Source organism: Rhinolophus sinicus, chromosome X (assembly GCF_036562045.2).
Source record: "Rhinolophus sinicus isolate RSC01 chromosome X, ASM3656204v1, whole genome shotgun sequence".
NCBI classification, from domain to species: domain Eukaryota; kingdom Metazoa; phylum Chordata; class Mammalia; order Chiroptera; family Rhinolophidae; genus Rhinolophus; species Rhinolophus sinicus.
In genome coordinates this window covers 86,707,664-86,719,786 of record NC_133768.1, presented here as the reverse complement: position 1 = coordinate 86,719,786, position 12,123 = coordinate 86,707,664, and the positions used below count along the sequence as shown (strand labels likewise).

At 35.7% G+C, this 12,123-nt stretch overlaps 1 protein-coding gene across 13 annotated transcripts in view; it reads left to right on the top strand.

The window, feature by feature from the left end:
- The window catches only part of TENM1 (teneurin transmembrane protein 1), a 1,181,603-nt gene that overhangs the window by 804,633 nt on the left and 364,847 nt on the right, over positions 1-12,123 (top strand). For all 13 annotated transcript variants that reach the window (XM_074324280.1, XM_074324286.1, XM_074324287.1 and 10 more), the window contains 2 exons: positions 5,992-6,191; positions 7,435-7,645. In XM_074324280.1, coding sequence (XP_074180381.1) covers positions 5,992-6,191; positions 7,435-7,645 — 411 coding nt within the window. The remainder of the gene's footprint in view (positions 1-5,991; positions 6,192-7,434; positions 7,646-12,123) is intronic.

Sequence of the window (12,123 nt, the reverse complement as noted above, 5' to 3'; positions counted from 1 at the left end):
TGGTCAATTTCTGCCTTTAGTTCTGTTAGTAGTTGCTTGGTATATTTCGGTGCTCCCTGATTGGGGGCATAAATATTGATGACTGTTATGTCTTCTTGTTGTATAGTCCCATTTACCATTATGAAATGTCCATCTTTGTCTCTTGTTATCTTTTCACTCTGAAGTCTGTTTCATCTGATAGCATTATGGCTACACCTGATTTTCTCTGGATACCTTTTGCTTGGAGTGTCAATTTCCACCCTTTCACTTTGAGTCTATGCTTGTCCTTGTAGCTGAGATGTGTCTCTTGGAGACAGCATATGGTTGGGTTTAGTTTTTTGATCCAATCTGCTACTCTATGGCTTTTTATTGGCGAGTTCAGTCCATTTACATTTAGGGTGATTATTGATATGTGAGGATTTCCTGTCATTCTATCTTTAGTTTTCTGGTAAGGCTGTGTCTCCATTGTTTCTTTGCCTTTTTGTTGTCTATTATTTCTGTGTGGTGGTATTCTATGATGTTTCCCTCTGTTTCTTCTTTTATTACAGTATATATTTCAGTTCTGGATTTTTTTTGAGTGGTTACCCTTAAGTTTATGTAAAAGAAAGTTTGATATTTAGAGTATTCCAATTTCTTCAGTAGGCTTACTTTCTTCATTCCCATATTCCGGTTCAGGCCTTTACTCTTCCTCTTTTTATGCTTTGGTTGCAACAAGTTGTCCCTGTTGATGGTGGTCGCATAGCCTCCTTTAGTATTTTTTGTAGTGCAGGTCATGTATTAGAAAATTCCCTCAGCTTCTGTATGTCTGGAAAGGTCTTTATTCCTCCTTCATATTTAAAGGATATCTTTGCTGGATATATTATTCTTGGCTCATATTTTCTCTCTTTCAATAGTTTGAATATTGGGTTCCACTCCCTCCTGTCATGTAGAGTTTCTGCTGAAAAATCTGATGATAATCTAATGGGGTTTCCTTTGTAGGTTACCGTCATCTTTTCCCTGGCTGCCTTAAGGATTCTTTCTCTGTCATTGATTTTTGACAGCTTCAATACAATGTGCCTTGGAGAAGGCCTGTTGGGATTGAGGTAATTAAGTGTTCTATTTGCTTCTTGGATTTGTGGATCCATTTCTTTCCACAAGTTTGGGAAGTTCTCATCGACAATTTATTTGAATATATTCTCTGTTCCCTTCTCTCTTTCTTCTCCTTCTGGTATGCCCATTATTCTTATATTGCTCCTTCTGATGGAGTCAGAAAGTTCTTATAGATTTCTTTCATTTCTTTTAAGTCTCAAGTCTATTTCTTCTTCCATTCTTTCTTTTCCAGGTTTGTATCTTCGATGTCACTGATTCTTTCCTGCATCTTGTCAACTCTACTTCCTAAGCTTGTGATTTCATTCTTAATTTTTTTTGTTGAGCTCGTAATCTCCAGAAATTCTATGTAGTTCTTTTTTAAGATTTCATGCTCTGTGGTAAAATGTTCATGTTGTTCTTTGATTGTGTTTCTGAGTTCATTAAACTGCCCGTCTGTTTTCTTGCATCTCGTTGAGTATTTTCAGAACTGCAATCTTGAATTCTCTGTCATTTAAGTAGCATATTTCCATATCTTTAAGTTCATTTTCTGAAGACTTTTCACCTTCTTTCTGAGCTGTCTTGTTGCCTTAGTTATTCATACCAATTAATGATTTATTATTTGTCTTCCTAGACATCTGCAGGAGTGGTTTCTGCAACAGGTTCATAGGAAGAGGTCTTACTCTTATTTTCTAGTAAGTGTTTGTAGAATGTTTTATTTTCTCTCCGACTGCAGCCTTTTTTTCTCTCTCACACGGTAGTGTTATGTTTTCTCTGCACTATTCCAGCTTCTCACACAATGAGTTGATTCCCTGGAAGGTGGGCTTTTCCTCTCTTAGCAGTTCACCTGGGTCATAGTGCATCATGTCCCTGTGGGTATTCGGAGAGCTTTTGAAGTTCCAAATGTCTTCCTCCACCAGATTCAGAGCCCATGTGTTTCAGCAGTTCTGTTTACTCCTGCATGGATCAGCCCAGATAGGTGGGAACAGGGGTGGTGTGGGTTGTGAGAGGTGGCCCAGAGCAATATCGTTGACCACCACCACAGCCAGTCCTGCTTCCACAGCTCCCTCCCCTTTGCTAGAACTAGTTGGGCTGCGAATCTGTGTCTGCAGACCACAGTTCTCAGAACTGCAAGTACTCTGTTCTTTTGGTCTGACACTGCTATTTTTCTTCTTCTATCACTGGGCAGTGGGGCAGGGCAAGCTCTGGGATGGTAGGAAGGGGTCGGCTAGTGTCAGTGCCTAAGGCTTTCGTTCTCTGCTTGGCAGTGCGGGCTTAAACCACCATTTTCAGCCTTTTTCCCTCATTCTTTGCTCCGAGGTCTCTGCCGTGAGCGTTGGGTTTAGCCGTGTTATATGCTTTCCCCTCAGCCCTGTGGGCCATAATGGGATCCCTAGAAGTCTGAGTTCTTCCCTCTCCCACAGCTGCAGTAGTTCTAGGATGCAGAGAGCTAAGAGCACTGAGCTAGGTCTGCGTCCTATGCCCGCATGGCTCTCTCTCCGCACTTCTCCCTTCCCTCCTCCCCTGCTCACACAATTTTCCCACCTTTAGGTGAATTTAGTTTTGAGAATTTTTGTCTTGCCTGTCTGCTGTGCAGGGAGTCTTTTGTGGAGTTATATTTTTTCAATTTGTTATAAATTCCAGCGGAGATTTCCAGAGGCTCCCCTCATGCCGCCATTTTGATGATGTCTCTCTCTTGTGTTTTCTAATTAAGCTTTCTAGTTTGTGTCTTCCCTTTCTTGCTTTCATTTAGGTAAATTGTTTTTATCTCAGTATTATTTTTTCTATGCTCATTCAAAAATAATTTGTCATTCTTTTGTATTTACACTTGAAAAACAATAAGAATTTTTAAATTTATAATAATCTGAAATTGTTATTTTACCATTCTTCAGGATGATCCAATTTTTATCCTTCCCAGGTAACATGTGATTGTTTTTTAACTTTATTTAGGAATAATTGACAAGTATAATTATATATATTTAAAGTATACAACGTGATGTTTTCATATACATATACATTAGAGAATGATTTTCAAGATCAAGGTAATTAATACATCTATCATCTCACATAGTTAATATACTCAACTCTTGTTTTGTGTGTGGTGAGAATGCTTAAGATCTACTCACAACAACTTTCAAGTATACAATAACATATTATTAACTATAGTCACCATGCTATATATTACATCCTCAGAACTTCTTATAACTGAAAATGTGTACCCTTTCCCTACATCATCCCATTTAGCCCTTCTTTCAGCCCTGGCAGTCACCATTCTATTCTCTGTTTCTATAAAATCAGTTTTGTTTTGTTTTAAATTCCACTTATAAATGATTCAATACAGTATTGTCCTTTGTCTGGCTTATTTTACTTAGTATAATGCCCTCCAGATTTGCAGGATTTCTATTCTTTCCAAGGCTGAATAATAGTCCACTTTATGTACATGTGTGTATGTCACATTTTTTATTTATTTATCCGCCAATGGACATCCACATCTTGGCTATTATGGATAATGCTGCAATGAACATGTATATGCAAATATGTTTTTGGGATCCTTATTTCAATTCCTTTAGATAAATACCCAAGAGTGGTATTGCTGTGTCATCTGGTAGTTCATTTTTTAATTTTTTGAGGAACCACTGTACTATTTTCCAAAATGGTTGTAGAATTTTCCTTCCCACCAACAGTGTAAGATTCTCTTTTCTCTATATCCTCGCCAACATTTGTTATCTTTTGTCTTTTTTATAATAACCAGCCTAACAGATATGAGTTGGTATCACATTGTGATTTTGATTTGCATTTTCCTAATGATTTTTAGTGATGTTGAGCACTGTTTCATATGCCTATTGATCATTTGTATGTCTTCTTTGGAAAAATATCTATTCAGGTCCTTTGCCCATTTTTTATTTGAATTATTTGCTTCTTGCCATTGAATTTTATGAGTTCTTTATATATTTTGGATATTAACCCTTTTTCAGATATATAGTTTGATAAAATTTTCTCCTATTCTGTAGGTTACTTTTTCAATTTGTTGACTACTTTTCCCTTTGCTATGCATAAAGTCTTTGGTTTGATTTAATCCCACTTGTTTATTTTGCAGTTGACTAGAATGTACTTTTTCCATGTGAGCTGTTGAGCCCTCCCTTGTAGTCACACAACAGCCTAGCCAACTGTCCCCCCGTGTCTTTCCTTACGGAAAGAAGAGTCTGTGAGACTGTGGCTTTCTGGGACTCTGTTCCATCCTTGTGTTTACACCTTATGTATCTCTGTCTGGTCCCCAAAAGATGGTTTGGAGCCAAAGGCGGGTAAGATGTCTCACAGGAGTTACAACCTAAGCCAGGTGGAACCGAGTGGGGACCCCTAATGACTGCCTTAGAAGAATATGGGAAGGAGCCTTGCCTCTCTTTCCCCCTGCCTGGGAAAAGCGGCTGCTGGCTCTGACTTTTCCCTCTCACCTAATTGGGAGAAAAGTCTTGAGAGTGATAAGATTAAACTCTCTGCTCAGCTCTGTGAAACAATTTCAACATGTGATATATGTCCCTTAAAGGAGTTGCATACCTCACTTCAAGTACTTTCTGCTTCGGCTGTTTGAAGATCAACATAATTCGTTTGGGTTATTTCTATTACGTGATAAGTGAGTCTCACAGACCGTGCCCAAAACACTGCTACTCCCTTGTATGCTTATCAATAAAAACTTCCATTCGGGTCAAATCTGGGCTCCAGTCCTCTGAGACTGAGAGACCCCTGGCCTTCGGAGAGATTTAACTACATTGAGTCTCTGTTTGTTTTTTTTCTTAAAAACTTAACCCAAACCGCCCCTTCTCGCACCCTCACTGCCTGTGTTGTGCTGGACGCGACACTCGCTAAATTTAAATCTGCATGTAATTTCACCAGAATTATTGCCCCATAATTCCTATATCATTCTTGTGTCTCGTTCCTCTAAATCATCTTACCTTCTTCCTTAAGATTAGCCTTTCTAATGTACCCCCATCTCTCCTCTCTTCTTAAAAAAATTAATGACTTTCCATTCTTTGGTAAATAAACTCTTTAGGCCTGACACTCAAGGCTGTATAGAATATGGTGCCATCTTTTCCCTCCAGCTTTATCTCCAACTGCTCCTCTCTATATACACCTTAGCTTTACAGTTTTCTCTCCTCTTGTTTTGGTTCAAGGTGTTCCTTCCACCTTTGGTTCAACAGCTCTGTTGAAATTCTTTCCCTCGTCTAAGGCCATATTCTACACCACTTCCCATAAATACCCTTTTTTGATCCATTAATTCATTGAATAAATACGTGCTGATCACATACTATTTGCCTACATTCTTCTCATTGCTGGTGATAAAGCAATGAACGAAACAGCCACAGCCTCGTGGAGCTTATACTGTATTAGGAGTAAACAGGCAATAAACAGTAAATAAGTACAAGAGGTTGTTTGTTACATGGTGATAAGTGCTAAGGGAGAAACATAGAGCAAGATAAAGGGGACATAGAGAGCTAGGAATGAGGAGTATCCCCCAACCAAATACCTTTCCCTCATTTGAACAACCAGAGTACTTATTTTGCTTTACAATATGGTTATTTGTATACTTGTCACATTTTATCTCTTACATTCAAAGCTCCTTGAGAGTAAGAACTGCATCATACTCATCTTTGTATCTTCTCCAGCATCCAAGACAGTGTTCAGTAAATAATGGTTAAAATGAATCAAATGATGGAAATAAATGTAATAGTAGTTTAATCGAAAGGAGAGACTGAAATAGTGCTTGGTTAAGGAGGGCTCCTTGAAAGATATTTAATTTGGGTAAAGCCTTGATAGATGAGTGGTGTGGGGAGGAAGAAAAGAGCTGAATAAATAAGTCATTTTGATGTATCTGTTCTTAAAAACCTAAAAACCATTGCTTTATAAATTAAGATTAATGTTATGTGTAATTTTCTTTACCTTTAAAACCAGTGTTTCAGAAGGGACGGGCAATAGACACCGGAGAAGTTGACATTGGTGCACAGGTCATGCAGACCATCCCACCTGGCTTATTCTGGCGTTTCCAGATTACTATCCACCATCCAATCTATCTGAAATTCAATATTTCTTTGGCCAAGGACTCTCTGCTGGGAATTTATGGCAGAAGAAACATTCCACCTACACACACTCAGGTATTTGACATTATAGGTATTTCTTGACCTTTTTAGAGTGTGTTGTAATGACTAGTTCAGGATTTGTGACTTGCAATGTGTGTGGGAGTCAAAGATGAAGCCAGACAATCTTTGTAATGAGCAAATATCCAGAATAATCACACTCAAGTGAATGAAAAAAATGGCATTGAGAAACAAGGAATTGTATTTAGCAGAGCAGATTCAGAAAAGGGAGTTTAAGAAAATATTCTTGAAACTTGAATCTGCTTTCTGTAACAAGATGATCATGAGCTTTTTTAGCCCCTTCATCTTATTTAGTTTTGGTGCCCACACCCCCTTTGCTAGTTCTACACATCCATGACCCCTTGTTCCAATGAATGAATGCACATCAATAATGGAAATGAGTCAAAAAGGCAGGTTTCGTCTTACAGATAGAAAATTTTCCTTATTGTTAATAACTCAAATATGCAAAACTTCTATGGTTTGTAAATCCCTTCTATAAATCTTAGCTACCTCATTTTTCTCATTTTCTTTTCTTGATCTCTTCCTTACATAAACACATTTGGGGCCTTGCTGCATCTAAGAAGTAGCATAAGGAATCATAACCATCTGGGGCTTGCTTCGTTTTCAGCAGATATGACTGTAGTCCAAACTTTACCTTCTGGGTCAGATTAAGCAGGGAATTAGAAAGACATTCAAATGTGACTCTTAAAAAAGTGTTCAAGTATATGTATATCATGTGCTTGACCACTGATTAGAAATAAAAAGGAGGGTATCATTTGAATATTTAAATATGCTACCACAAAAATAGTAGGTTAGGATGAATGTCCTCAAATTGTTGACTGTTTATTTGTTTTAAAAACTATAAAACTCTTTAATTTAGAAGGAAGATCATGGTAACATTTCTGAGGTGGAATGTGTGGTTTCAAGTGTCTTCTATTGGGTACTTTAGTAAAATATCAAGATTTTCTTGAGTAGTACTAAACAAGATTTTTTTTTTAATTTTTCAGTCTATTTACCTTTAAATAACTGTTTTGAATACTACAAGACTAAAAGGTTTATAACATTCATAAGTATAGTGGGTTTTTTCCCAGAATTAATAATATACTTTTGGGTTTAAATATACTTAAGAATGAATAACATCCTCTTCTGCTTTGCCCACCTCCAAAGCAAAGATGTATGAAATATGACAATTAAAGTTATAGATGTTTGTCAATCTAGAAGTAAAAATAGAGACTCATATTTGTGTTTGTATTTGTTTTAGTTTGATTTTGTAAAACTAATGGATGGGAAACAACTGGTCAAGCAGGACTCTAAGGGCTCTGATGACAGCCAGCACTCCCCTCAGCACCTCATCTTAACCTCACTGCAGGAGACAGGTTTCATAGAGTATATGGACCAAGGGCCTTGGTATCTGGCATTTTACAATGATGGAAAAAAGATGGAGCAAGTATTCGTGTTAACTACAGCAATTGGTAAGCTACCTTGGCTATTATTTTCAATTGACAATATAATTCTAGAAAGACACAACCAGTGATTAAAGAGATACAGATGTTATTTAAGCTTATTGCTCATTCTGCTTTAAACTCATTATTCATGATAGGTCACTATGAGAAAGGCTTATATCATTGTTGTCAATGTTGTTTAAATACTTATTAAGATTTTTTAAATGCTCCATTATTTGCTCCTATTTTAGCATACTTGCCATGCACTGTTTTATGTTTTCAGTAGAAATAATTACCTGGATAAAATTATTGCTACGGCTACATAGAAGAACTTCAGTGAAGAAGGGAATAAGCTGGGGAAGCTGTGTTAATTCAAGATCTATTTTTTATAAAAGCAAATAAACACCTTTTAAAATTGAAAAACTGGCATCAGTCCAGTTCTTTAGAATGACTGATTTGAGAACCAACCATTAAGGTTTCAAAATACAACTGGAGAGTATTTAGAGAACAGTCTCAAAAGACAATGACTTGGATCATTTAAAACCCTTTCTTTTAGAATTTTTTAGTCTAAAAATCATCACAATGGCTCTTCCAGTGTTCTCAGGGCCTTTTAAAACATGTTCTTTTTTTTAAATTTAATTTTATTAAATTTATTGGGGTGACAATTGTTAGTAAAATTACATAGATTTCAGGTGTACAATTCTGTATTATTTACCCACTCTAATTCATGATTCTCCGTAGTTAATCAGACATCTCACTCTTGTCATTTTTTTGGTGAATTAATTTCCCTTGATTATTTGTATGAATAACGCTGAGCTCTTTAGCAATTTTAGAGTTCTCAGGGAAAAGAACTCATAGACACAGTATTTTATTGTGTGAATTTTCCTAAAACCACCTATCTTTTAAAAGAAAAGAAAATATTGTACAGCTGTCAGTTTTCTATACAACTCTCACCACTTTACTTTTTAGTTAACCTGTTCAACCATGTGTTTAGGAAGATATATTGACTATTAATAGATATACCATCTGCTCTTTATAACAATTATGTTCTATTTTTACTTGATGCTGACAACCTTGAGTCAGTAGAAAATAGTATTCCACCCATAATGTTATCGAAAACTTTACTGTAAAGTAATCAGAAAGGCAATAAAAATGCACTGATGATATTTCCCCTAGAGAAAAACTCCACTGATTTTACATATTCAAAAGTGAAAGGATGCATTAACTTAGAAAAAATATTTTAAGTCATGGAGCTGTTTTGCTATTCACAGACTTATTGGGGCAGATTCAACAGATGCACCCCTCATGATATTTTCTATCAAGGTCCAATTTTGATAATGCAAATATCATGAGTTATGAGAGGTTGAGTTTCTCCTAAGAAACTGAGCAATTAGAAATCTAAAATATTTGTGAAGAAGATTTTCTCTCTTCCTGTTATTTTTATGCCTAAACTTAAGTTAAAACACTAACCAAACTATTAACCTTTTTTATAAAATCAAAAGACCCAGAAACATGCCTGGAGTTTTATTCTATCCCTTACTTCCTCCCCCCAAAAAACCTAATCTTTGAGAAACAACCGTTATTATCCAGTTATCAAGCTTTCATTTTCATATACAACAACATACTTGCTTTTATCTTATGCAAGTCAGTTTGTTTAATTTTCTGTTGTCTTTTAAGATTAGAAGTAAGAGAAACATTTCTCCTATAATTCAATCAAAGGTAATTCAAGTAAATTTCTGAAAAAACATCAAACTTACATAAGTTATTTACTCTAAATTCTCCCCATTAATGTTTATATTGTTATAATTTATTTATTTTTATTTTTTTAAATTAAGGTTTATTGGGGTTACAACAGTTAGTAAAATTACATAGGTTTCAAGAGTACACTTCTGTATTACATCATCTATATATCATCCTGCGTGTTCACCACCCAGAGTCAGTTCTCCTTTCATTACCATACATTTGATCCCCTTTATCCTCATCTACCATCTCCCCTCCCCCTTTACACTCTGGTAGCCACTAAACTATTGTCTGTGTCTATGAGTTTTTGTATCTTCATGTGTTTGTCTTGTTCTTTCGTTGTTCTTTCGTTGTTTGTTACCACGTATCAGTGAAATCATATGGTTCTTGACTTTTTCTGTCTGACTTATTTCACTTAGCATAATAATCTCAACATCCATCCATATTGTCCCAAATGGCATTATTTCATCTTTTCTTATGGCAGAATAGTATCCCATTGTGTATACATACCACATCTTCTTTATCCATTCATCTATCGAAGGACACTTTGGTTGATTCCATGTCTTGGCCACCATAAATAAAACTGCAATGAACACAGGAATACATATATCTTTATGAATAAATGTTTCCAGATTTTTTAGGTAGATACCCAGGAGACGGATTGCTGGAAATCTAGTCTTAATAATTCTAGTCTTAATTTTTTGAGGAACCTCCACACTGCCTTCCATAGCAGCTACACCAATCTGCATTCCCACCAACAGTGTATGAGGGTTCCTTTTCCTCCACAGCCTCTCCAACACTTGTTATTATTTGCCTTGTTGATGATAGCCATTTTAACTGATGTGAGGTGATATCGCACAGTGATTTTTATTTGTGTCTCTCTGATGATTAGTGATGTTGAACATGTTTTCATATGCCTATTGGCATCTGTATGACCTCTTTGGGGAAATGTCTATTCACATCCTCTGCCCATTTTTTAATTGGATTGTTTGTCTTGTTGTTGAGTTGTACGTGTTCCTTATATATTTTGGAAATTAGCCCCTTATCAGAGGCATTATTTGCAAAAATCTTGCAAATCTTTGCAACCATTTGATTGGTTGCCTCTTTATTTGAAAGTTTTTTTAGTTTGGTGTAGTCACATTCATTATTTTAGCTTTTATTTTCCTTGCCTTTGAGGTCAAATTCATAAAATCCTCTTTGAACCCAAGGTCTATAGTTTAGTACCTATGTTTTCTTCTATGCAGTTTATTCCTTCACGTCTTATGTTTAGGTCTTTAAACAATTTTGAGTTCATATTTGTACACGGTAATGGGTAGCAGTCTAATTTCATTCTTTTGCATGCAGCACTCCAATTCTCCCAGCAGCATTTATGGAAGAGGCTTTCTTTTCTCCATTGTATGTTTTTGGCTCCTTTCTTGAAAGTTATCTGTCCATTTTTATGTGGGTTTATTTCTGGGTTTTCAATGCTATTTCATTGTTTTGTGTGTATGTTTTTCTGCCAGTGCTATACTGTTTTGATTATTGTTGCCCTGTAGTAGAAGATGAAGTCAGGGAGTGTGATACTTCCAGCATTAGTCATTTTTTCTTAAGATTGCTTTGGCGACTCAGGGTCTTTTGTAGTTCCATACAAATCTGATGACTTTTTTTTGTTCTATTTCTTTAAAAAATGCCATTGGGATTTTGATGAGAATTTCATTAAATCTGCATATTGCTTTGAGTAATATGGCTATTTTAACTATGTTGATTCTTCCAATCCATGAACACAGAATGTCTTTCCATTTCTTTGTGTCTCTTTAATTTCTTTTATAACTGTCTTATAGTTTCAGTGCATAGGTCTTTTACGTCCTCGGTTAAGTTTATTCCGAGGTATTGTATTCTTTTCTTGCAATTGCAAAAGGATTTTTTAAATTTGTTTTTCTGAGATTTCATTGTTAGTATATAGGAATGCAATGGACTTTTGTACGTTGATTTTGTAGCCGGCAACTTTACTGTATTCATGTATCGTTTCTAAGAGCTTTTTGTTGGAGTCTTTAAGGTTTTCTATGTATAGCATCATGTCATTTTCAAAAAGTGACAATTTAATTTCTTTATTTCCACCTCAGATACCTAAATGCTCTAGCTAGGACTTCCAGTACTATTTTGAAAAGCAGTGCTGATAGGGGACAGCCCTCTCTTTTTCTTTAATGTAGAACGAAGGGCTTCCATTTTTCACCATTAGTTATGATATTAGCTGAGTTTTTGTCATATGTGGCCTGTATTAGGTTAAGGTATTTTTCTTCTATACCTATTTTATTAAATGTTCTAATCATAAATGGATGTTGTATCTTGTCAAATGCTTTTTCTGCGTCTATTGATATAATCATATGAGTTTTGTCCTTTGTTTTGTTTATGTGGTCTATTAACATTCATTGATTTGCATATGTTGAACAATTGTCACCCCAATAAATTTAATAAAACAAAACAAAACACATCATTGTGCCCATGATATGAACCCCACGTGATTGTGATTGTGTAATCTTTTCAAAGTATTATTGTGTTGATTTCCTAGAATTTTGTTTAGGATTTATGCATCTGTATTCATCAGAGACGTTGTTCAGCAGTTTTCTTTTTTTGTGTTGTCCTTACCAGATTTTGGTATCATGGTAATGTTGGCCTCATAAAATGAGTTAAGGAGTATGGTCTCTTCTTCAATTTTTTGGAAGAGTTTGAATAGAACGGGTATTAGATTCTCCTTGAATGTTGGGTAGAATTTACTAGTGAAGCCTCTG